General features: G+C 53.6%; 4 protein-coding genes across 5 annotated transcripts; 2 read left to right on the forward strand and 2 right to left on the reverse strand.

The window, feature by feature from the left end:
* Positions 1-567: 567 nt before the first annotated feature.
* CDCA3 (cell division cycle associated 3) lies at positions 568-2,954 on the reverse strand. Its single transcript, XM_081061155.1, has 5 exons — positions 2,240-2,954; positions 1,848-1,977; positions 1,287-1,583; positions 1,049-1,152; positions 568-923 (listed from the first exon to the last, which is right to left on the reverse strand). The coding sequence occupies exons 1-5, from the start codon at positions 2,357-2,359 to the stop codon at positions 768-770; spliced, it is 807 nt and encodes a 268-aa protein (XP_080917281.1). The 5' UTR covers positions 2,360-2,954; the 3' UTR covers positions 568-767.
* A 495-nt stretch (positions 2,955-3,449) lies between these two features.
* Positions 3,450-16,998, forward strand: USP5 (ubiquitin specific peptidase 5; the record flags this gene model as incomplete). Of its 2 annotated transcripts, none has more annotated exons than XM_081061104.1 (20): positions 3,450-3,659; positions 6,439-6,564; positions 6,830-6,896; positions 7,072-7,205; positions 7,359-7,504; positions 7,761-7,945; positions 8,399-8,493; positions 9,209-9,402; positions 10,154-10,225; positions 10,536-10,623; positions 10,751-10,876; positions 11,363-11,516; positions 11,845-12,019; positions 12,699-12,787; positions 13,968-14,159; positions 14,652-14,795; positions 14,872-15,017; positions 15,221-15,374; positions 15,670-15,754; positions 16,353-16,998. In XM_081061104.1, the coding sequence occupies 20 exons, from the start codon at positions 3,450-3,452 to the stop codon at positions 16,444-16,446; spliced, it is 2,676 nt and encodes an 891-aa protein (XP_080917230.1). In that variant the 3' UTR covers positions 16,447-16,998. The 2 variants fall into 2 exon arrangements, with proteins under 2 accessions (XP_080917230.1, XP_080917231.1); XM_081061105.1 differs by having other exon boundaries at positions 13,968-14,090; positions 16,353-16,997.
* Positions 16,999-17,662: 664 nt separating this feature from the next.
* TPI1 (triosephosphate isomerase 1) lies at positions 17,663-21,434 on the forward strand. Its single transcript, XM_081061144.1, has 7 exons — positions 17,663-18,272; positions 19,389-19,512; positions 19,624-19,708; positions 19,783-19,915; positions 20,217-20,302; positions 20,607-20,694; positions 20,823-21,434. The coding sequence occupies exons 1-7, from the start codon at positions 18,047-18,049 to the stop codon at positions 20,936-20,938; spliced, it is 858 nt and encodes a 285-aa protein (XP_080917270.1). The 5' UTR covers positions 17,663-18,046; the 3' UTR covers positions 20,939-21,434.
* Positions 21,420-23,968, reverse strand: SPSB2 (splA/ryanodine receptor domain and SOCS box containing 2). The gene is made up of 3 exons (XM_081061156.1): positions 23,836-23,968; positions 22,822-23,574; positions 21,420-21,864 (listed from the first exon to the last, which is right to left on the reverse strand). Exons 2-3 carry the CDS (start codon positions 23,483-23,485, stop codon positions 21,737-21,739), a joined length of 792 nt encoding a protein of 263 aa, XP_080917282.1. The 5' UTR covers positions 23,486-23,574; positions 23,836-23,968; the 3' UTR covers positions 21,420-21,736.
* Between the last annotated feature and the right edge of the window lie 74 nt (positions 23,969-24,042).

The following is a 24,042-nucleotide window of genomic DNA, read 5'->3' on the forward strand; positions in this document are numbered from 1 at the left end:
AGGGAATGGAAGGAAACAGGTAGGAGGCAGGTGGCAAGACTTATAAGAGCAATAGGACAAAGGGGAGGGATGAGGAAGAGATTAAAGATAAAGAATCACTAGGATTTAGTGACCAAGTGCATAGGTATGGAATATTAAGAGGGAAGGATTCAAAATGATGGCCAAGGTTTGGGTTTGGGCAACTGGGTGGATAATGCTGTTATTCACAGGGATAAAGAAAAGGGGATGAGAAATAAACTTTTGGGGGGAGATCACAAATTCAACTTTAGACAAACTGACGTTGAAGTGCCTGTGGGGCAGCTGGATAAAAGTCAGCATTAGATAGAGAGACCTGGAAGTTACCAGAATATAGGTAGTTAGTAGCTAATCCCCAGAAGTGAACACCTAGGAAGAGTGAGAGGAAAGAGCCAAGGACAGAGCCCTGGGGAACACCAGAATTTAAGGAAGATGCATATAAGAGGTTTGGAGGTAGTAGTACGGGGCACTCAGGCCAGGGCACATAAGCTCCCCAGGCTGCCTTTTATATACGGAGGACCTAGTACAAGCTTTAGGTATAACACTTAACATCATTTAAAACTACTTCCTTTAATATACAAAAAACACATAAGACAAAAGGAAAGCCCAAGAAAGCTCTCAGTTCCAGAATTGGTAGTTTAGGGTGGAGTCAAAGAAAATGCACCTTTCCAGTCTCCCAGGGAAAGAAGGGGTGAGAGGACGCGGACTATCACTAGATCCCTGGTGAGCTCAGCGCTGGGGCCGCGCACAGCCTAGTTCTCTACCAAGGCAAAGTGCTGGTTTTCCTTGTCATGGTCCTGGCCTTGTTCCCATGCTCGTCCTCCAGTTCTCAGAAGTCGTCCAGTTCCCAGGATGGCCCCATCCTTTAGTTCCCTAACATTTTCACTCAGGGGAGAAGGTCGCTTACCCTGCAAAAGGCAGAGTGGAAGTTGGAGGGGGAGAGGTTGTTCAGGAGATGGAAGATCAGCTAAAAGGGCATCCCACGCTCTACATCAGATTTCCTAGTAATAGCTTTCACCCTCTCTCCCTTTACCTGTCGTGGTGTCAGAGACCCGGGGGAGTTGTCGTCCTGCAGGATGGTGAGGGGAGATCTCCCTAGTACCTTGCTGTTTGATTTCCGTCTATTGCACTTAGAACCTAGGGGGGTAAGGAGTTAAAGCAAAGAGCTAAAATTAGGGGCTTACAGTTTATTCCTCTTAAACTATCTATGGACATTATCCCAGAACATGATCCCAATTCTCTTCCGTATACCTTGCTCTTAGATTCTGTACCTGAAGATCGGGGTGTCTCGGCGTCTCTCAAGGGCTTGTCTGAGCCCTGGCTGGCCATAGGGGTTTCTGAGGGCTGTCCTGTTTCCTCCTCAGAAAACGCCTGCTTGGAGAGGGGCTCAGTCTGACTCCAAGGTGGCGTCTGGTCCTCAAGAGAAAACTGGATGCCCAGAGCCAAGTCCAATTCAGAAGATGAAGGTGCCTCTAGGTGCAGAACAGGCTCTGGGGGAAGGCTCGATCTGGGGGCTTCGGTCTCAAGTACTTCACTCAGCTGTTTCACCAATGGGCTTGGGCAAGGCTCTAGAGGGAAGAAGTGGAGTGAGACAAATCCTTCAGCAAGGAGGAAAAGATACAGGAGCCTTAGGATTCATGTCCTGATGTGTGAGGAATTGGGAAGAGGGAAATCAAGGTGACGGAACAAAGTGTAGGGAAAAGAGCAAGATGTGCTTAAAGCAAGAGGATGGAGGCCCCTTTAAGGAGGAGCCCTGAGAGGCTTGCTTCACTGGCCCCACCCAAGGATGCTAGCTGACAGTCTTATCAGAATTCCCCGGGCCCAACACTTACCTCCATTGCTAGTCTTCATAGGTGTCCGTGCAATGCCAAGGGTAGGAGAGCGGGGATCTGAGCCCTGGGCCTGATTAGGACCCTCCAGCTGCTCCCCTGTTGATAGGTTTGGCTGTGGAGAGCTCTCCACCTGTCAAGATCAAAGGCTAGAAAAGTCTGGGCCCTGAATCTCCTTCCCTCCCAAGTCTCCACCCTTTGGCCGATGTTCCAGGCAGGAATTGCCATGGCCTTCAGACATTCAACCTACCCTACCTAGTGAAATGAGAATGTGGAAAATAAAGCCTCAAAGGAAGGGCGTGGGGGCAGCGTGGGGGCTCTCTTAGAATCACATTAGGCAGAGGCCCAAGAATTCATACAGTTTCTCTGCCTGGCCCCCACCCGGCCCCGAGTACCTGGATGGGAGTGCGCAGGATGCCGGCCGTAGGTGAACGTGGGTCTGCCACTCTTGCCAGATGCTTGTTGTGCAGCGGAGGCCGCGCTGGAGTGACTGGGACGCTCTTGGCTGAGCCCATCTCAACCAGGAGGAATAGGGTGGGGCAGGGCCCGGCCCGGGGCAAGGAGGGGATGCCTGTGAGAAGTTACTCAGGTCCCAGTTCTCATCGCGACCAAGTCCGACCTCGGACTCCAGACCACCCGATCTTCCCAGTTCCCAGCTGAGGAACCTCTTGGCCGCTGGGCCAGAGGCCTCTGCGGGAACGACTGGTGCACCTGACTAGGCGGTTCATTCCGGGCCAGCCGAATTTATTCACTAGTTAATTCCAACCACTTACCAGGCTCCCACTCCACCTTCGGGTGCACAGCAGCTCGAGCCTCAACTACCGAAGCTGTTTCAAACCTCCCGCCACGCCCCCTGCCGTGACCCTATTGGCCGAGCCGACGCAGACTCCTATAGGCCCGCTATTAAGACCCGCCTCCAGTGAAGAAAGCCATTGGCCTGGGAGACGTCTATCATGGAAACCACAGGACCAATGGGCAGCGGTTTGGCTTGCCCAGGGGTGACGCCTCCTCGATAAAAGGGCACTTTTGTTCTGTACTGGGCTGCGAGTTGTCCATCATGAGATTTTGAGGAGTGCTAATCTTCGCTTTTGAGACCTTCAGTTTCAAAACCAACTGATTTTATTTAAAAAAAAAATGAATTATTATGCTACTATGTACAGATGCAGGCGGAGACGGAATTATGAAGATTTTTCTGAGGCGAGAGAAACAGTAATCCTGACTGGTTGACGGCATTATCAATCATTCGACTCTAACCCTCTCAAACTCCGCCTCATTGGATAACCCCTTTTCAAATACCAAGAATACAACTGCCCTTCTATTTTCGGATTGGACAAGTCCCCAGGAGTTTCTGAGATCAGTTTCTGCTTTTCAACAGAAGGCACGCGAAGGGGACTGTAGGGCCCCAGAGTACGAGCAGCGAAAACTCCGGGGTCCACCTCGCTGCTCTACAGGCGCTCTACCCTGGAAGAGTGGGATTGGTTCTTTAGACCATCGATTGCATTGGAAGCGCTTTTCATTGGCGTTAGTCAAGAGTAGGGCAGAAGGCGGAGCACTAGTAGGCCGACTCCGTCCAACTGCCATTCTCGCGCGTCTTCTCTGTAGCGCATGCACCTAACGAGTAGTGCTCATTGGACCGCAAGAGTAGGGGGTGGGGAACTAGGAACGGTGGGAGCCGCTGTGTGTGGTGGAGCTGCTGCCGGTGTCATGGCGGAGCTGAGTGAGGAGGCGCTGCTGTCAGTATTACCGACGATCCGGGTCCCTAAGGCTGGAGACCGGGTCCACAAAGACGAGTGCGCCTTCTCCTTCGACACGCCGGTAAGCCCATTCCCCATGCCCGCACCGAACACGACTTCCTTCCATCGCCCTGGTCATTCTGCCGGGGCCTGCAAAGCTTGGGCTACCGCCTCCTTGCGATGCACACTGGGACTTGTAGTCTTCCACTCTGTTCCCTGCCGTTGCTTTTAATTAGCTGGAGCTGTTGTGTGACTACCGCCCCCGGAAGACACCGCGTCCACTTCATCCGCTCCCCGTCTCGTGGAGCATTATGGGGATTGTAGTCGTTCATTCCCAGCTGCCGTTCTAAGCTAGGGGCACAACCCGATTGTCGGACTACATCCCCCAAATGGACGCCTGCGGAAGCCTGGGAGTTGGCCTTGCCTGCCGCGCACGGCTATCCGGGTTTTGTAGTCTCGTATGGGAGGGATGGGGCGACCCCCCACTGTTCTGGGCCGGGGTTGGGTTGGAGAGTGGGTACTGCAGCTCCTAGGCGCCCAGTAGTCTGCAAGTGGCCATGAAGAAAACCAGTTCTGAAGAAAGCCGAGTTACAGAGCCTCCACCCATGGTTAATATACATTAAGGGAGCGGGGAGGTGGGTCATTGGTTTTAGGGAGAGGAGAAAAGAGAGGAAAGCTCTAGTCGTTTCTTCTTTAAGATGAACTACGCCCGCGGCCCTCTCTTCTTTTCGTCCATCACAGAGAGCAGAGGGAACTCTTTAAAGTATTCCCAGAGAGATGGTTTCTTTTTTGGAGAAAGCTAAGGCCCCTTTCCCATTCCGCTCCCACTCTTGACTAGTTAGACAAAGCCACCGCCCACACCATACTTCACGTTTTGCAGGCTCCACCCGGTACCTCCCTTTCTGCAGTTCTGCCTTCCTGTGTCACCCTCAAGCAGAGACAAGCCTCCAGCCAGGCCAGAGCCTGAAGTGAGGGCAGCAGCTTGGTTGGGATCCGCCCCCCTCACCACCCCTCCCCTCAAGCCATTGCTGGGCCCTGCCCAGGGTGTTCAGCCAAACCAGCTCATGGCCAGGAAAACTGCAAGTCAGAGTGGAAAGTCTTCATTAATGCATCGCCAGTGCTGAGTATAGCAGCATGATCTAAGGCCCTGTTCAGGCTCATCACTGATTTGTGGTTTGCTTGGTTTGTAGGCTTTGATCTGGGCCTCAGACAATCTGCTGCTTCTCTGAAGTCTGGTTTTGGCAGAGCTAAAAGAGGATTGCTCTGAGCAGAGTTCCAGGGCTCCAGTCCTTGGTGAAAGCAGCATCTTTTATTTCCAACAGAGGAGTTTAATCTCTGCAGTGCTTCCTGGTGCCTCCCAGGTTATCAGATACATGGCCTGGTGAAGCACCATCTTTCTCAGGAGGAAAAGGTTTTTCTGAATTGCCAACCAAATCAGTGGATCCCTCTTTACATTACTGTCTCCTAGTAACTACTTTGGATATCCAAAAGGGATTTTGTAATCTTAATTACATTTTTCTTCTCTCACCCCAACTCAAGAAATCTTCAGTGCAGCTGAGTTGCTTTGCTAACCAACTTCCAACATATTGGATTATCTTCAAATTGTGTTCATGGTAGAAAGAGAGCTTAAATGATATGACTTTCCTGATGAGAAATGCTCTATTTGTTTATGAACATTGTTACCCACACTGCTCTAGGGAGTGGTACACAATCTATGGGACCAGGAACTGCCTTAGATGGTACCCTATTTTTAATATCACAGCAGAGAGTTTTTCAAGGCCACTGAGATTTATTCCAGAAAGAAGATGCCTGATGTTCTCAGAACCTTGGATTTGAGGGAAGGCTCTGTTGTCTCTAGTTTCCTCCCCCACGTTCTCCATCATTTTATTCACAAAGGCACTGGTAGACTTGCTCCGTTTGGGGGAAGCCCATCCTCCCCCATCACCTGCGAATTAGGGTAGACACTTGTCTTTCCCTGTTTTTGTCTGGCTTAGGTGTGTTCTAGCTGTCTCAGCAAGTATTGTTAGATTGTCTTAGAAAGGGGATGGCTTTGAAGTTGGAGGTTGAAGGGACTTCAGTAGGGATTTAGTTATTGGCTAGAGGGGAGGCATCAGGGTGGTGGCTGGAGAATGCCGGATCTCATGTCCCTGCCATACTGGGTCCAAGTTTAGCTGTGAACTACATGCAAATCATTGTTCCTCTGGAGCCAGGCTTCAGCAGGGAAAGAGGGAGAAGACTCAGTGTGGATCAGGATTTGAGTACCTAATAGAGTGTGGTAAAGGTCTGGGCTTGCTGGCAAGCTCTGGGGTTAGATGTACTGTTCAGGTGCTAAAATCTCTGTTTCTCCAGTCTGGTAGGTTTTCTGAATCCTGGAGATTAGGTAGGATTTGTCATGGTGTCCCTGGTTTAGGTTCAGTATCTAACATGTAGGTCTTTCCTCTCTGAGAAAGGGACCTCTACCCCCTCTGAATATAGTCTCTGGCATTGTAAGTCCATGGTATTTTATCCCCATTTTCTTTGTGGATCTCTTGGCTCCAGAGACGAGGTAGAGCAAGTTCTCTGCAATTGATTGGAGGGCTCCACAGCCCAAAGAAGGAGCAAGAAGGAAAAAGACAGGTGAATGATAATAGGTGTCATTCAGCTCCTGGTGTCCTTGTTATTATCAAAGTCATAGGAGGATGTGGAGAATCTTAGCCATGAACTAGGTCCTAAAAGGCTAACTGACTTGCCACGGGCTACACAGTGTTAGACAACAGAACCTTTTTTCTGGAAACCAGCAGTTTCTGAGCCCAGGTCTTAGTTTCCTCACCTGGCCAGCCTTCATCCTTCCCGTGTTTCCTCCCCTGCCTCCTGTCCTGCAGGAGTCTGAGGGAGGCCTCTACATCTGCATGAACACATTCCTGGGCTTTGGGAAACAGTATGTGGAGAGACATTTCAACAAGACGGGCCAGCGAGTGTACCTGCACCTCCGGCGGACCCGGCGCCTGGTAGGGAGGGACAGGGGCTGGGGGACGGCCTGGGGACATTCAGGCACATCCCACTCATCCCTCATTTTGAATATGTGTTCCATTCTGACATCCCGTAGGCCTCAGTTTCCCCCCTCTCCTATTTCTGTTGGTGTCATTAAAACCCAGCCCATGTGTTTTTTAGCTCCATTCTCTTCGGAGATTCACCTACTCCATCCTGTCCATCCTTACCCTTTGTCCTTTGCTTGCGCTTCTTGCTGATCCTGCCCTTCCTGCCTCATTGCAGAAAGAGGAAGACACCACTACAGGCACCGGAGACCCGCCTCGAAAGAAGCCCACCAGGCTGGCTATTGGTGAGCCCCACTGCAGTCCTATTCTTCTCCCTGAGGGGGGCTTTCCTCCTGTCAGAGGTACTAGGAGAGCCCCAAACCATGGGCCTGACCAGTGGCCCTCCAGCTGTAGAAGCGATGAAGTGAAGTGCTATAGCCGTGGTCGTTGTCCTACTCTCCTTCTTCCCTATCTCTCCAGGTGTTGAAGGCGGGTTTGACCTCAGCGACGAGAAGTTTGAATACGATGAGGATGTGAAAATTGTCATTTTGCCTGATTACCTGGAGATTGCCCGGGATGGGTTGGGGGGACTGCCTGACTTTGTCAGAGATCGGGTATGAATACCTTCCCCCCACAAAAGACTCTAGGGCAAGTGGGGCCGGAGCAGTGATGTCTTGGGCAAGCACTGAGAAAGCTGAAGACCAAGGACTAGAGGGGACTGTGGGGCTGGGGGTTGGCTACTGTCTCTGACCCTCTGCTTCCCCCAGGTGACCAGTGCGGTGGAGGCCCTACTGGCTGCCGACTCAGCCTCCCGCAAGCAGGAGGTGCAGGCCTGGGATGGGGAAGTACGGCAGGTGTCCAAGCATGCCTTCAGCGTCAAGCAGCTGGACAACCCTGCTCGAATCCCTCCCTGGTGAGGCCTAGCCCCTCCACCTTGGGGCACAACCCCCAGAGCAGGGGCAAAGAGGCCATCCTCTTCTGGTGAGAGAGAGGGTCGGGAGCAGGATAAGGAGGAGACTTGGGGGTGAAGAACTAAGCAGGGGGCCATGCAGAGGAGAGGAGAAGAGAGAGATCTTGAGCTGGCTGGGGGGCCCACAGAGCCCCCTTTCTCTACCACTCCCAGGTACCCCTGACCCATATTTCAGCTCATTGTCTTCTCCCTGGGTTAGTGGCTGGAAGTGCTCCAAATGTGACATGAGAGAGAACCTGTGGCTCAACCTGACAGATGGCTCCATCCTCTGTGGCCGACGCTACTTTGATGGCAGTGGGGGCAACAACCACGCTGTGGAGCACTACAGGGAGACTGGCTACCCATTAGCTGTCAAGCTGGGCACCATCACACCTGATGGAGCTGGTTGGTACTCTCACCCCTCCTCCACACTGAAATGTGTTCTGTTACTCCCTTTATATGACACGAATAATACATGAACACCTTCTCTTGATAAACAATGAAAATATTGCAGAAGAGACTAAATCTTCAATTAATTCCCCCAAACCCCAGTCTCCTTCCTAGAAGTTACCATCATTATCTGATTATTGAGCATCTTTCCCAACCCATCTGACCCTAGAACCTTATCCTATGGGGTAGAGTCACAATTAATTCCAACCCTCACCCTGTGTTTTACCCCATCCTCCCTGACAGCCAATCCCAGAAGGGTTTGTGACCTCACTGATGTTCAGGGGAACCAAGAGGGTTCTCTACAGGCTCATCCTTCTGTCCCAAGGCCCCTCCGGCCAGGGGGTGGCATTGGTGGCCAGGCCAGTCCTGAGCCACCCCCTCTGACACTGCGCCTGCCTGCTGCCCTAGACGTGTACTCATATGATGAGGATGACATGGTCCTGGACCCCAACCTGGCTGAGCACCTGTCCCACTTCGGCATTGACATGCTGAAGATGCAGAAGGTGAGAACTCTTCAGCTTCACATCCTTCTCATTCCTGCCCCTGCCCCTGTTAGGCCCTTCTTTCTTGCCCAAGGCTGAGGTAGTGTATTGAAGAGAGCTGCCACGTTTATCCCAGTCCCCAAGACCTGTGGGCTCTGAAGAACTTTCTAGAATCATTCATCCATTAAATGCTCCTGGGTACCTACTATGTGCTAGTCACTGTGTAAATAAGTCAGGTGTGGTCCTTGCTTTCATCGACTTATATTCTAGATGGAAAGGCAGATGTTAATCATATACTCACAACAAATAAGTGAATAACCACAAACTGAGGGGCGCTGAAAGAGACGTGGAGGGCAGTGCAGTGGTTTACAGCAGGGGGCCTGGCCTAGTCCAGGGCCTCAGGGAATTTTCCCTGAGGCAGTGTTGCTTGAATTGAAGACCTGAGGTGTAAGGCGGGGTAACTTTGGAATGGGAAAAACACTTCAGGTAGAGGGAATTGCATTCATTTCATTCCCTCCTTCAACCAGAGGCCTGATGACTCACCGGCCTCTGGGACAATAGCTTGTGGCCTTCCGGAATTTGGACTGGACTGTATTCTGCGTGCCTCGCCTGTTAGAGTCCATAATTCAACAAATTCTAGGCTCCAGCTGGGTATCGTCCTAGACCCTGTGAGAGATGAATGTAAAAAATCCGGGGCCAAGTCTCTCACCCCGTCTGATGTGTCCCTTCCCTGCAGACGGACAAGACGATGACCGAGTTGGAAATAGATATGAACCAGCGGATTGGCGAGTGGGAGCTGATCCAGGAATCTGCTGTGCAACTGAAGCCCCTGTTTGGGCCCGGCTACACGGGCATCCGAAACCTGGGTAACAGCTGCTACCTCAACTCGGTGGTCCAGGTGCTCTTCAGCATCCCTGACTTCCAGAGGAAGTGAGTGGTGCCCCCACTGCTGGCCCCTTGGCTCTGCACCCCGAACATCCCCGCTCCCCTCCTGGTCGCCAGCCTGTAGGTACACTCCTTCAGCTGCCCTCAACACCTTTGTTCCAGCACAGTCTGTTCCTCTGACACTGTGGCTGGTGTGCTATGCGTCCAGGGCGCAAGTTGTAGAATACACCACTGTCACCCAGTCATACACACCCCACTGACAGAGCAGAACACCAAATCCCAGGGCTCTCTGAGGCCTCCTGACTGGCTCAAGGGTGAGCAGGTGGTCTTTATTTTAGGCCAGTGACATCAGACGAGCACCTAACGTGGACATGTAGCACTTGGGGAGAGGGGAGGGCTTGGGACACTGAGATAGAAGAAAGGCAAATGCTTACCATAAATGACTTTATCGTCTGTTTGGGACGGACCTAATGCATACGTGAAAATTTGAAATGTATTGGTAAGTTCTGTTCAGTAGTATATGAACTGTGTTCAGCTTTCTCCCAGGCGGTCTCCTCCCATCCCTCTGGCTCTGTCTTAGGAAGGAGGCTGGGAAAGACTGCCTCAGTGCACTGCATGATGACATAGCTGAGACGTGAGGAAGGGCAGGTTGCTGGAAAGAAATGGACTCCAAGGTTCAACCACATAACTCCCCACTCAGGGAGCCTGTAAATTGAGCTGGTAGATAATTACTCCCTTCCCTTTTGCTCTGAGCCCAGGCCAAAGCCCCTCCAACTCTCCTAATCTTGGCTTTTAGGTATGTGGATAAGCTGGAGAAGATCTTCCAGAATGCCCCAACGGACCCGACCCAGGACTTCAGCACCCAGGTGTATGTAGCCAGGTCCTGTGTACAAGGGCTGAGAGCCTCGCAGCCTGTATGCCTCCTCTCTGCTCCATGACCACCTGACGTGGGCAGCAGTTTAGCCCACGGCCAGTTAGAAGCTTGCAGACGATTGCCTTCTGGGCATGCTGTCTGCCTTGGAATGGGTTCCTGTGGAACCATAAGATTTTGCACAGTTTAGAGAGTTGTCTAAGGAGAGCCATGAGCAGGGGTTGAGTTGGGGAGGAAGAGGTGCAGATCGACATCAGATTATCATTAGGTGACTAAAGCGAAATGGTTCTCTTGGATGTGAACACAGGGCCAAGCTGGGCCACGGCCTTGTCTCCGGAGAGTATTCCAAGCCAGTATCGGAGTCGGGTGATGGGGAGCAGGTGTCAGAACCAAAGGTGAGTCTGGGTCTCTGTCCCTTTCGGGCTCTGGAATTATGGGGAAACTAAGGTATGGGAGATGTATAAAAAGGCCACTTGGTGGTCTCTTAAGCACCAGCTGAGCTGCTGCCCTGGCTCTGCCTAGGAAGTTCAAGACGGCATTGCCCCTCGGATGTTCAAAGCCCTCATTGGCAAGGGTCACCCTGAGTTCTCCACCAACCGGCAGCAGGATGCCCAAGAGTTCTTTCTTCACCTCATCAACATGGTGGAGGTAAGGACTGAAGATGACAAGGGAGGGTGCTCTTCACACTCCTCCATCCACCTGTACTTGACTCCCTCTCCCTCTGCCCCTTCTTGCCTTGTCAGCCCAACCCAGTCCCACCCCTGTACTGGGCAGTCTGCATGCCCTGCACCTTCCCTGTGGTAGCCATTGCACCCGAGGAGAATAGGAGAGCCAAGCAGAGATCCTTACACTTAGTGGGTTTGCTGCCTCATGAAAGATACACCCAAAGAAAATGCTGTGAGGATACTTACTGCTTATTGAGAGAACTCCAACACAGTCCCACGGCGCTGTGCCGGGCCAGAGTCGGGGAGGGTGTGGGTAATTGGGGAAGGCTTCTACTCTGCCCTGCATCTGCCTGCTCTCAGCGGCAGTCTCCCTCCCCCTCCTCTCCCTCTCTGACCCCCAAGGACCCTTTTAGGCCCCCATTCCATTCCCTGGCTGCCCAGACTTCCCCACCCCGACTCTTTCCCATAGAGGAATTGCCGGAGCTCTGAAAATCCAAATGAAGTGTTTCGCTTCTTGGTGGAGGAAAAGATCAAGTGCCTGGCCACAGAGAAGGTGAAGTACACCCAGCGAGTGGACTACATCATGCAGCTGCCTGTGCCCATGGACGCGGCCCTTAACAAAGGTAGATGGCTCAGCCAGGCCTGGGTGTGGGTGGAGCCCGGCTATGAGGAGCACTGGGCACCTTCGAGGAGCAGAGCGCATGGTATGCTCTGCTCCCCCAGCCTGAGGTCCGAAGCTGGACAGTGAGGGAAAGAGGATTAACCTTGCTCATAGCTTGTCAGCAGAGCTGTATTGAGAAAGAGAAGCAAGATCATATGTGGATGAGCGGCACATGGGTTTGGAGAGGGTGGAGAAGCTGAAGTAGTCCAGGACACGAGCCAGTAATCCCAGGCTAAGGAGGGAAAGAGGCAGCATCCTCTGAAGGATCCACCTACCAATTCTGTCACCAGAGGAGCTTCTGGAGTATGAGGAGAAGAAACGGCAAGCCGAAGAGGAGAAGCTGCCACTGCCAGAGCTGGTTCGAGCCCAGGTGCCCTTCAGCTCCTGCCTGGAGGCCTATGGGGCCCCCGAGCAGGTGGATGACTTCTGGAGCACCGCCCTGCAGGCCAAATCAGTAGCTGTCAAGTAAGTCCAATTGGTCTTAAGGTTTCGGGCCTGTGTCAGGATAGTCCTAAAGATGCTATCTGCTTCTTTCCAGTTCTCTAGTCCCTTTTTTAGGGTGGAATCTCAGGGTTGCTTCAGTTGAGGCTGGTAGTCTGGCCCTGGCGAAATCAAGAGGCCCTAGCAGGAGCAGACATGAATGATTACTACATGTTAACCTTGTCCTGCCCCAACCACTCCATTTTGTCATGGGACAGGGTCACTTTTTAGTGCAGTGTCTTTCCATTCACTCACTCAATTGACAGCATAGACACGCAGTATCTTCTGCGTGTCCATAGTTGTGGACAGAATGTGTCCACAACACGCAGTTGTGGACAGAATGTGGATTTCCAGCAAGGGGCCTGACTTTTTGCCTAACTGTTGTTGGCATCAATTAGAGTTGGATCTGTAAGAGTGCTTTGGGCTCAAGCAAATTCAGCCATCCTCCCCTTTGTTGCTCCTTCCAATAAGACAGCCTTTCCCCTGGCTTCTGCTGCTCCTTGTCCGCACACACTCTGATGCCGGCTCAGGGCAAGATGAGAATATGGAACATCTTCTGGGCTGTTAGATCTTCTGCCCATAAGAGGCTGAACCCCAGGGAGGGGGTTTCAGGAGAAGAGAACCTTGGGATTGTCTGGGTACCAGGACATTCTCTCTTCCCTAGGACCACACGATTTGCCTCATTCCCTGACTACCTGGTCATCCAGATCAAGAAGTTCACCTTCGGCTTAGACTGGGTGCCCAAGAAACTGGGTATGGTGGCTGGGACAAGCGACGGAGGTTAAGCAGAAAATGCTAGAAAAAGAAGGGGCCTTAACACATGTAAACTAATGTTTTTCTAACTTTCCTCTGAAAGGGGAAAACATTACCTTAGATATTTCAAAATATGTCTAGTTTGAAAAGCACTGACTACAAATATTAAGACTTTGATTTTATAGTTATGATTTACAACCAAAAGTGATTTTCATAGTTTTATTTTTTTTAATTTTTATTTTTCAATTACAGTTGACATACAATATCATATTAGTTTCAGGTGTACAGCGTAATGATTAGACAGTTATATAACTTACAAAGTGATCATCCCTATAAATCTAGTTACCCACCTGGTGCCATACATAGCTATTACTCTATTATTGACTGTATTCCCTATGCTATGCTTTACATCCCCATGACTATTTTATAACTACCAATTTGTACTTCTTAATCCGTTCCCCTTTTTCACCCATCCCCCAATCCCCTTCCCATCTTGCAACCATCAAAATGTTTTCTGTATCTGTGAGTTCATTTCTGTTTTGTTTGTTCATTTATTTTGCTTTTTAGATTACACATATAAGTGAAATCATATGGTATTTGTCTTTCACAGTCTGACTTATTTCACTTAGCATAATACCCTCTAGGTCCATCCAAGTTGTTGCAGATAGCAAAATTTAATTCTTTTTTATGGCTGAGTAATGTTCCATTGTATATATACCACTTCTTATTTATCCATTCATCCATCCATTGATGGACACTTGGGTTGCTTAGTTTTTTTTTTATAATTGGTAAGATGTTTTCATTTTGATAATCTTGAAGTAATTAGCTCTCATGGGTCTTACAGGCCCCTGACAGCTTTGAGAACTGCTGGTTTAACTTCATTTCCTAGATGAGACACACAGAAGTATAAAATCATTCTGTTGCACAAGTTGGAGGCCCCCTTCCTTGCCCATAGCTCATTTGTGGTAGATCTAGGACTAGAATCCAGGTCTCCTGACTCCCAGGCCCACAATTATTTTTATTACACTGGGGACCACTAATATTGGTACTCTCTGAACAGCTCCTTAGTACAGAGCAGGGCCAAGATGTGGTGGAGGGGCTCGAGAGTCCCAAAGTTCTTTTTCAGGGAGGGCCTCAGGTTGCTTCTGAGGTAAGCCTTTACTTGACATTCCAACTACAGATGTGTCCATTGAGATGCCAGAGGAGCTAGACATCTCCCAGTTGAGGGGTACAGGGCTGCAGCCTGGAGAGGAGGAGCTGCCTGACATTGCCCCACCCCTGGTTACTCCGGATGAGCCCAAAGGTAGCCTTGGTTTCTATGGCAACGAAGACGAAGACTCCTTCTGCTCCCCTCACTTCTCCTCTCCGACATGTTAGTGACTCTTCTTCCTGCCTGTCTCTCTCCCTTGCTGATGGGGGTCTTCTCTGCCTGCCTCACCCCAACCCTGTCCTTTGTGTTTCTCCTGTCCTCCCTTTCAAATTTCCTGTGCTCTCTTGATGGACATGAGGGCTTACTGGAACACTCCCAGCCACGTTCTCTGTGTGGTGGCGGTAGCACTGGCTAGTTGCCTCTCTGCCCTTGACCTCATTGGTTGGGGGCATGGGCTAGGTATCATACTCCAAAACGGTCCATTCTGTGAAAGTGGGCAAGTAAGAGGATTCATGGGGGATCTTTAGCCTTAGTCCTGTCCTTTTAGGATACTGGCCCCACACTATGTTGTGTTGTCTGTCGTTTTAGTTCTGGGATAAGAAAAATGCATGGAATGGATGGTTGGGAGAGGGCTGGGGCTGGGCTGTGGGAGGGAGGAGGAGCAGAGAGTGGCCTCAGCAGTTAGTCACTGTGCCCTCACTTCTCCCACCACAGCCCCCATGTTGGATGAGTCTGTCATCATCCAGCTGGTGGAGATGGGCTTCCCTATGGATGCCTGCCGTAAAGCTGTCTATTACACGGGCAACAGTGGGGCTGAGGCAGCCATGAACTGGGTCATGTCGCACATGGATGATCCAGGTATGCAGGGGTAGGTAGCGGGGTGGGGCGGGGCCACCACCCTCCCCCAAACACTTCAACTCCTTCACATCCGCAGATTTTGCAAACCCCCTCATCCTGCCTGGGTCCAGTGGGCCTGGCTCTACAAGTGCAACTGCAGACCCCCCACCCGAGGACTGCGTGACCACTATTGTTTCCATGGGCTTCTCCCGGGACCAAGCCCTCAAAGCTCTGCGGGCCACGGTAGGGACTGCCCCCAGCTCAGGACTGGGGCCTGTGGGGTCGAAGGGGGTGGGAGCGAGGTTCCATCCTTCGTAAGCAAGACCAAGGACAGCCAGTGTGGTATGGCCAAGGGTGGCCTCCACCTGTGACGAAGGAGCTCAGGCTTTCCCTGGTGACTTTCCCCTGAACACGTTGGAAAATGTCGTACTTCCCTCCTCTCCAAGAATAATAGTTTAGAACGGGCTGTGGACTGGATCTTCAGTCACATTGACGACTTGGACGCAGAAGCTGCTATGGACATCTCCGAGGGCCGCTCAGCTGCCGACTCCATCTCTGAGTCTGTGCCAGTGGGACCTAAAGTCCGGGATGGTCCTGGAAGTGAGTGTCCCAGGGAAATAGGACAGGCCTGACGGGATCCAGCCAGTCTCCTACCCCAGATCCTCATTCCAAGGCAGCTCTGCTTCCCCTGGGGCAGAGCCGGTGGAAGCTTCCTTCCACTGACAGTACTCCTGAAGGTGGGATTCTAGGTGGTGGAGACAGACTTTTGACCCCATACATGCCCACATTCCCTGAAACTCATGTCAGGAGTTTGAGCTTTTAGACTATATTTGGTCTGTTCTTCAAGGATCCCTTCTAATTATCTTTTCTGCTCTCCCCCTCTCTCCTTCCCTAGAGTATCAGCTCTTTGCCTTCATTAGTCACATGGGCACCTCTACCATGTGTGGTCACTACGTCTGCCACATCAAGAAGGAAGGCAGGTGAGGGGCCAGCAGTGTTCATTAGGAATGGGGGAGTGGTGGTGGAAATGAGTAGGGCCATCCTGGAAATCCTTAGAATGTGGAGAAGTGAAGGAATGCCTGATGGCAGCCACACATACACCAAGGATGAGAGAATTCCTAACGGCAGGGATTGGCCTCAGGGATCCCGAGGGCTGGATCCGGCCATTGCTACTGTAAGTCAAGTTTTCATGAGCATAGCCACACTTACTCAGTTATATATTATCTGTGGCTGTTTTGACACTGCGACAGGAAAGTTGAGTGGTTGTGTCAGAGACTGGATGACCTGCCAAACCTGAAAGATTTACTGTCTGGCCCTTTACAGAAAGTTTGCTGACCCCTGCCTTACAGGAACGGGTGGGGGTGGCTGTAAAGATAACTGGACGATCTGAAGACACTGAATCGGGGAAATGCTTGTGAGTCACTCCATTCAGACAGGTACCAGCTGGACTGTAGGTTTGAGGGCCTTTCCCCGGAATCAGCAGGATCGACTCCAGGCGCTATGTCAGAGAAACCTAGTTGAAGCAGTGTGGATGGCCCAGTTTGTTCATCCTTTTCCACCTCTCTCCAACCTCCCCAGATGGGTGATCTACAATGACCAGAAAGTGTGTGCCTCTGAGAAGCCGCCCAAGGACCTGGGCTACATCTACTTCTACCAGAGAGTAGCCAGCTAAGAGCCTGCCCTGGCCCCTTACCACAGAGGGCAGGGGACAGACCACCTGGCATAAGGGAGAGGGGCTGGGGAATGGACTGCAGTGCCCCTGCTCTGTATCCTTTTTCCTTTTGTCCCAGCAGCAGGGAAGAAGCTAGAGGCCCTAGGAGAATGGCCAAGCCAAGTGGAGGGGCACTCAAGAGACCTTGGGGATAGAGCAGGAATGGGACTGGAGGGGGGCCGCCTGTCTGTGAGACTATGTTGCTTCCCACCCCCACCCCCCCAAATCCTTAGTTCTCTGCTTCTCTATCCTGCCAGCCCCTGGTGTGGAGGGGGCTTGTTTGTGTGTGTGTGGGTGTCGCTTTGTGCAGCCTGTTCCACAAGAGGGGGTGTCCCTGCTCCACTCCCCCTTTGTGTTTGCTCCCTGTGTGGTCTGGCCAGGAGGGATATGAGGGATATGGGGACCCCCTTACCCTCCTGCCTAAGTCTTTTCCCCACCCCGTCTCTTCCCTGTCCTTCTCTGGAAAATGCCAAAATACATGATGTGAATAAAAGTACAGTGGCTAAATTGTGTCATGGGTGTTTGTTTTTTCAAATTCCCCCCCCACCCCAAGTCATTGTCCTTCAATCTTAGTTACAGGAGGCGCAGCCTACCATCCCATGCGGGAATTGAATTGGCAGCCTTGTTAAGAGCTCACGCTCTACCCAGCTGAGCCATCTGGCCACCTCATAAACTGTGTCATGTTTGACACCTTGCTTACCTTCCTTGGGGCTTAGCAGGAGGTCGTGTCCAGAAACTCCCAGCCTTGCCCCCTCTGTAGGCAGTTCTCTACTTTTCAGTAGTTCTTGGGACATTGAGGGTGAGGTGAGGGCTGGGGGCTGTCATATCAGGGTTAGTGGAGTGGGGGTGACAGCAAAGATGGGGGTGAAAAGCCCTTCTTTCCTGCCTTCCCCCCTCCCTCCCTCTCTTCCAGCAGACACGCATACTTCCAGCAAGGGGCCCAAGTGGGTATTTCCCAAATGTCCCTATTGTCTAGGGGGGCCTGGACCTGGCACCGGACCCCAGGCCCTGCAGTCTCTTGACCAGCTGGAGCAGAGTGGGATACTCGGGGGAAGGGTTCTGGACTGTCTCTTAGCTGCACAGTTTCTGTGCCAATGTGGGCCGTCCCTCCCCCTCTGAACCCTGTCACTTGCCCAGTAACTGGGCTAGACTTTCCCTGTGTGGGTCAAAGGTGCCTGCTCCGCAATTAGGGATGTAGCTACTCGGATGGGGGAAGGGGGTTCCTTTCCCCAGAGCTGGATTGATGCCCCTTAGAGCCCCCTCAGTCTTCTGAGCTATGTGGTCTACGCCAAGCAGTTGGGAATGGTGGGGCCGGCTGCTAGCTAGCTTCCCTGGGAACCACCTCTGGCCCTATGGAGGGCTGTAGTCGCGAAGCGGGGGGATCCTCCGAGAGCAGGGGCTCACAGTTCTCACATTCTCCCGAAAGCTCGGCAACAGGCTGAAGTGACTGAACCCCCACGCCCCTAGAACGTTGCTACGAGGAAGGGTAACAACAGAACGCGGCCACCGGAGCGGCGGGCGCGGCGGGGGGCAGGACTTGCGGGCAGGGGCCGGGCTAACCATGGCACGGGACGCGGAGGAGGCGGGCTTCCACCTCACCGCGCTCTATATAAGCGGGCAGTGGCCGCGGCTGCGCGGTGAGCCTGACCTTCAGTGTAGCGGCTCCAGCGCCATGGCGCCCTCCAGGAAGTTTTTCGTGGGGGGGAACTGGAAGATGAATGGGCGAAAGACGAGTCTGGGGGAACTCATCAGCACTCTGAACGCCGCCAAGCTGCCAGCCGACACCGGTAAGCCTTGCCGGGGAGGGATCTGGCTGGTGGGGGAGGGCGGGCGTGGCAGCGCCCTCTCCCGGGCCACCTGATGTCCTCGGAGACGTGGATGCAGGGCTGGGGACGAGGGCTGCTCGGGATCTGGACATTGACCCAGCAGCGCCGTGGCCCTGCAGCCGCGTACCTGGGGTGTGTCGAGGGGGAAAAGCAGGGCCACATTTTCTGGTGCCTTCGGAGAGTGGGGCGGGAAAGGACTTTTTGGGTCATCGGGAGGAAGATGGCCCCGGGGCACGGACTGGGCTGCACCACGAGGAGTCCGGGGTGGAAGCGAAGGCTACCCCAGCCGGCTGCCGGAGAGCTGGCAACAGCCTCCAAGGGGGAGGCGGCCGAGTGGGCGTGCGGGCGACCAGCTCCCTACCCCTCGGCCCCGCGCCGTGCGCTGCCGCACGTAGGCCGAGACTCCTCCCCGCGCTGTGCCCGCCGGAGTGCCCCCGCCACGCTGCTTTGGCCTCCGGAGCTCCCAGCCCTGATCCTGCCCCTGGGCAGCCGGGATGACTCCTGCCTTTCGTAGAAAGGGTCCGAGCTGTTGGGAATGAGGAATCATCCTACGCATTCCAACCTGGAACCGGGAAAGTGTAGGGCCTCTGTAAGCTGGTGCTGTCCTCAGTCCTTCCATCACCTAAGTCACAGAACCACGGACTGGATCAAAAAGGCATCCTTTTTTATTCCCTAGAGACCCCAGTATAAACCCCAGGGATTGGTCCCTTGTGCTTTTGCTAAAAATCCTTGCCTTGCCTGGGGGAGGTGGGGATGGGCTATTTTAGAAGGGAGGCGGGGTTGGCCCCCAGAGAATGCTGAGTCTAGGAGGTACCCAGACCCAGAATAGCCCAGGGAAATCGGAGCCACAGCTTTGAAAAGAGCAGAGGGCAGGGTGAGGGCCATGGCCTACTAGGGCCGCTTGCAAGGCTCTAGGACTTGGGAACAGGCCCAATCTGGGCTCAATATGGACAAAGATCCTCTTGCTGGCGTGAGAAGGAAAGTAGAACTAGAAAAGCTGGTGAAGGCTAGGCTAGGGGGCTTCAGAGCACTGGATGGGGTTTGGAGAAGGCCGACTTCCTGTGATCTCACCCTCAGAGGTGGTTTGTGCACCCCCCACTGCCTACATTGACTTCGCCCGGCAGAAGCTAGATCCCAAGATTGCTGTGGCTGCGCAGAACTGCTACAAAGTGACTAATGGGGCCTTTACTGGGGAGATCAGGTGAGATGTAGGTGAGGCGGAGGGTGTGGGAACCCTGCCCTCACCTTCCTTCTCGAGTGGAAAGCCACAGGTGGGCTCCCTGTGGACTTGTGGCTTCATCTCTTTCTTTAGCCCTGGCATGATCAAAGACTGTGGAGCCACGTGGGTCGTGCTGGGGCACTCGGAAAGAAGGCATGTCTTCGGGGAGTCAGATGAGGTTAGTGACCTGGACAGGAGATAAGAGATGCCTTATTCCAAGAGTGGTGTCTCACCAAGTCTGTTCCTCGACAGCTGATTGGGCAGAAAGTGGCCCATGCCCTGGCCGAGGGACTTGGAGTGATCGCCTGCATTGGGGAGAAGCTAGATGAGAGAGAAGCTGGCATCACTGAGAAGGTCGTTTTCGAGCAAACCAAGGTCATCGCAGGTATCTCTGGAGAAAGGGATCTATAAGCCTAGCCAGGGCCACTGAGGCACAGAGGGTGAGGTCAGATGCCCTGCAGCCTGACTTGATTCCCATGCTGATACCGGAACAGAAAGGGGAAGGTGGGAACCCTTCCCTGTCACCTCTGCTCCTGCTCCATGGCTTTGATGCCTCTTAGAGTTCCTTCAACAGCCACCAGGGGGCAGAAGGCCACCCTCGTTGGTTAGTCCATGGGTATCTATCTACCTGGCTGGATAGCTCCTTCCTGTTCACCCTTCTTCCCTCTGTGATCTCTGTCCCACAGATAACGTGAAGGACTGGAACAAGGTTGTTCTGGCCTATGAGCCCGTGTGGGCCATTGGTACTGGCAAGACTGCAACACCCCAACAGGTAACACAGCCCAGGGGCCACACCTGATTCCTACCCTGCCTCAGCAGAACTGATAACCACAGAGACCATCTGGGCCAACCCCTCATTTAAAGACAGGAGCCCCCAAGCCCAGAGAAGGAGAGTGATTTGTCCAACGACGTCCATTCTAGGGCCTGGGGGTGATCGGAGCCCTGGTGTTACGGCTTGGATCCCAGGATTTCTGGGGTTCCCTGAAACCACACTGCCTCTCTACGGGTGCCCAGGGAGTTTTCCCCTTTGAGGGAAAGGCTGAAAGAGTCTTATTTAGTCTGGCTTCTTGTTCTAGGCCCAGGAGGTACACGAAAAGCTCCGGGGATGGCTTAAGTCCCATGTCTCTGATGCAGTGGCTCAGAGCACCCGCATCATTTATGGAGGTGAGAGGGTTTGGCTCTAGCCTGACGTGGGGTGGACTGAGAACTAGACTGATCCCTCAGACCTGGAGGTGGGGATGGAGTATGCCCGTCCCATCCCTGACCATTCCCCCTTTCTTTTCCCTTTCCAGGTTCTGTGACCGGGGCAACCTGCAAGGAGCTGGCAAGCCAGCCCGATGTGGATGGCTTCCTCGTGGGAGGTGCATCCCTCAAGCCAGAATTTGTGGACATCATCAATGCCAAATAAGCCCCATCCTTCTCTCCTACCTTCCTGCTATGCCAGGGATGGCGTAGCTCAGAAGCCCAGTAACTGCACCCCCCCTCCCACACGTGCTTCTGATGGTGTCATCTACCCCCTCTTGTGGCCTAATCCAAATTGTACCTCTTCCTTTACTGTTTACACCTTACCCCATAATGGTTGGGACCAGGCCAATCCCTTCACTTAACTGTAATGGTTGGAATAAAACATGTCACCAAGGTGGCTTCTCCTTGACTGAGAGGTGGAAGGGGTGGAGTTTGTTTGTGGATCCCCTTAGTCCCCGGTAAAGGCAGGAGAGAGAAGCCACCCTCCTCTCCCATCTCGCACCATGGGGCCAACAGCTGAGAGCCCTGTCATCCCATCAGAGGCCAGGGGTGTTGTCCTTGCCCCTAGTGCCAGTGCCTGTGTGTGTTGTGTATGTGATCCGTCCCACCTGAGGGGAGGGGAAATAAACACCTGACACAGTCTTGTGATTCGTCCTTTACTCCTGTACTTCTCTCCACATGATCTCTTTTTCACTTTTTTGAGACAGCCATGGGACTTGTGCAAAAAAAATACCACGAACAGGTTTTTACAGTAGCACATCTCTTACTGTTTTTACTTGAAAAAGTCTTGTGTACCAGGCACCAATAAACAGCTCCCTCCCTTCACCCTCTGGGTAGCTTGGGTTGGGATAGGGGCCCAGCCTCACTGGCTGTAAGTAGTTGGTCGAGGCCAGCCATGCCTCCTCCCTGGCCCCCCGGGAGGGGTGGCATCAAGGCCCCATGCATCTGGGGTATCACAGGGTCACTGGTAGAGCAGATAGCGCTTCATGGCAGGGGGCAAGGGCAGAGCAGATACCTGGCCCAGCCGAGTAGCCCCCAGTGCTTGGCGCACGCACACGCGGCTCAGGTGCAGAAGGGAGTGTGGCTCCGCTGGGAGAGAGAAGGAGGCGAAGGTAAGTAGGGGTGCAGCCACCAGCCAGACGTCCTCAGACTACAGGGTTCCCTTCTGCTTTTCTGTGCGGAGTCTGGTTGAGAGGGAGATCTAAGGCCCCCTGAAGTTCTGCATCTGCTCTTGGGGTGGGAGGCATCACGTCCCCAGGCAGAGCTGGGGGTGAAGCTCTAGCTAAGGCCCTCTTAAGCAGCTGTCCAAGGTGGCTCTGACAGGTGGAGCTGACCCAGGCTTTGATTCCAGACAGGCCTTGGGGCGGGGGCTGATAAGCTGAAAGGATTATGAATCAGAATGAAAGGCCCTCCATTCTGTAACAGCTCATCATGGGTGATGGGAGAAGCATCCATCCTCTGCTGAAGATTACAACTTGGGAGAACAGGTAACTTCAATCAGCTCCAAGCCTTGGCTGCATTAGTTTCCCAAAGAAAACCCTGCCCCTGCAGCACCACCCAAACCCTGCCTCCTCTGCTCTCCTCCCTGCCCGGGCCTCAATGTCTCCTTCCTGGGAAGTCTACATACTGAGGAAGTACGTATGTGTCACAGGTCAGAGCCCAGGAAATCTGGTGCACACCCAGGGTGGCTGGCACTGCCAGTTCTCTTTCTTTTGGACTTCTACACCTAGCCTAGTACCCATTTAACCCTTTGCACCTCTGTTTCAGGGACTGATAGCTCCTGTAAACCCCTAATCCCAGGAGTACCTCCCTCCACTCTTGAGGGCTCACCACTTACTAGCAAGTTGATTTCCCAAGACCCACTTATTACCTTTATGGCTGTTGGGAGGATTAAATTAGGTAACAACTGTGAAGACCCTTAGCCATTCCTGGCACTGAATGTCAGATGAAGGCTCGTTCCCTCTACGCTTGCAAAGATGTTGAGCTTCCAACCCAAACCACAGCCACCAGTAACAGAACACTCCCCACACCTGCCCCAGGCCTCACCTCTCCTTTCACCCAGGTAGCTGATGCGGACCTGGCACTGGCCCCAGACAGCGCTTACTGCTGGATAGAGGGTCCTGCCCTTCAGTCCCCGGAAGGCTGGCCCCAGGTAGGTTCCCCCAATAGCGTAGCCCAGAGTTCCCTCCTCCATGTCCAAAATCACCAGCAGCCTCTCCGGCACTTCCAGCTGTTCACCCTGAGGTCCGGCTGGATATTGAGGGGCACCGGGCCCCTTGCTCTGATGGTACAGCTTCCCCCGCCCAATGTCCCAGCCCCACGACTCGCTGTTGCTGCCCAGCAGCGCCGCGTAGTGGTCAGCCTGCAGAGGGGCGAGGGCCGTGGCCACGCCCACCACAGCGTGGGTGCCCCTCTGCTCCTGGGGCCAGCTGATCTCCCAGGCGTGCAGGCCCCTCGAGTAGCCCCTCTTACCCCGGGCCCCATCAGTGCTCTGGGCCACGGGCCGCCGCTCAAAGCACAACCCCTCTTCCTTGACCTCGATGTTTTCTGAGCAGTCCTTGGGGTTCCACCCGTGGCGCCGTTGGGTCCCCAGGTCAGGAGGGGGAGCAGACAGCAGCTCCTCCAAGCCTTCGGGACAAGAGAGGTCGGGGCACAGGGCCTGTGGGGTATGGGTGCCGTTGCTGCCCCCTGCCAGGGCCGTCTGGCCCATGGAGGTGAGGAGCTGGGGGACTCCCCGAAAGAGTCTTGCTGGGGCGTCTCGTCTCCCTTCTGCAAGTTGAGTTCCTGTTCGGTATTGACCTGGAGAGGAATTGGGAGAGAAGAGGGTGTGAAGTGCACGATCCTGGCGGGGGGTCTCCTCACCCAGGCGCCTCATCCTTTCACCACGCGTTTGCCCACTGCCCCGCTCCTCCCTCTTCGTGCCCCCAAAGCTCCTCGGCCCATCACCTTGCCTTCACCCATCTGTCCCGGTCTCCCGAGATTCTCGCGAGTTCGTCCCCTTCGGGCCTCTCTAGGGGCCATCCCCTCGCCCTCCCCGTGCCCGCGTCACCGCTCCCGAACCTCGCTTGGCTCCCCAGGCCGGGAGGTCGCCGGGCCTCAGGAGGAATCCGGCCGAGAGTCGCTTAGCGAGCGGCGGGCAGAACACCAGGCGCAGAACGCCGGCCGCTTCCGTCTACAGCACCGCCCCCAGGTCGCGCCCAGGCCCGAGGCCCCGCCCCACGGGGGCCGCTCGCAGCCGCTGCAGGTCGCGCCCCGCCCCGAGGCCAC

The sequence above is a fragment of the Rhinolophus hipposideros genome, assembly GCF_964194185.1.
Source record: "Rhinolophus hipposideros genome assembly, chromosome: 9".
Taxonomy (NCBI): domain Eukaryota; kingdom Metazoa; phylum Chordata; class Mammalia; order Chiroptera; family Rhinolophidae; genus Rhinolophus; species Rhinolophus hipposideros.

Excerpts from the sequence above, each read along its gene's own strand:
- SPSB2 (XM_081061156.1), bottom strand. The coding sequence starts at position 23,485 with ATGGGCCAGACGGCCCTGGCAGGGGGCAGCAACGGCACCCATACCCCA. Across the intron at positions 21,865-22,821 it reads CTACCTGGGTGAAAGGAGAG|CGGAGCCACACTCCCTTCTG; the intron begins GTGAGGCCTGGG and ends TCTCTCTCCCAG.
- TPI1 (XM_081061144.1), top strand. The coding sequence starts at position 18,047 with ATGGCACGGGACGCGGAGGAGGCGGGCTTCCACCTCACCGCGCTCTAT. Across the intron at positions 19,709-19,782 it reads TCTTCGGGGAGTCAGATGAG|CTGATTGGGCAGAAAGTGGC; the intron begins GTTAGTGACCTG and ends GTTCCTCGACAG. Across the intron at positions 20,695-20,822 it reads CACCCGCATCATTTATGGAG|GTTCTGTGACCGGGGCAACC; the intron begins GTGAGAGGGTTT and ends TTCCCTTTCCAG.
- CDCA3 (XM_081061155.1), bottom strand. The coding sequence starts at position 2,359 with ATGGGCTCAGCCAAGAGCGTCCCAGTCACTCCAGCGCGGCCTCCGCTG. Across the intron at positions 1,584-1,847 it reads TATGAAGACTAGCAATGGAG|AGCCTTGCCCAAGCCCATTG; the intron begins GTAAGTGTTGGG and ends TCTTCCCTCTAG. Across the intron at positions 1,153-1,286 it reads CGAGACACCCCGATCTTCAG|GTTCTAAGTGCAATAGACGG; the intron begins GTACAGAATCTA and ends TTACCCCCCTAG.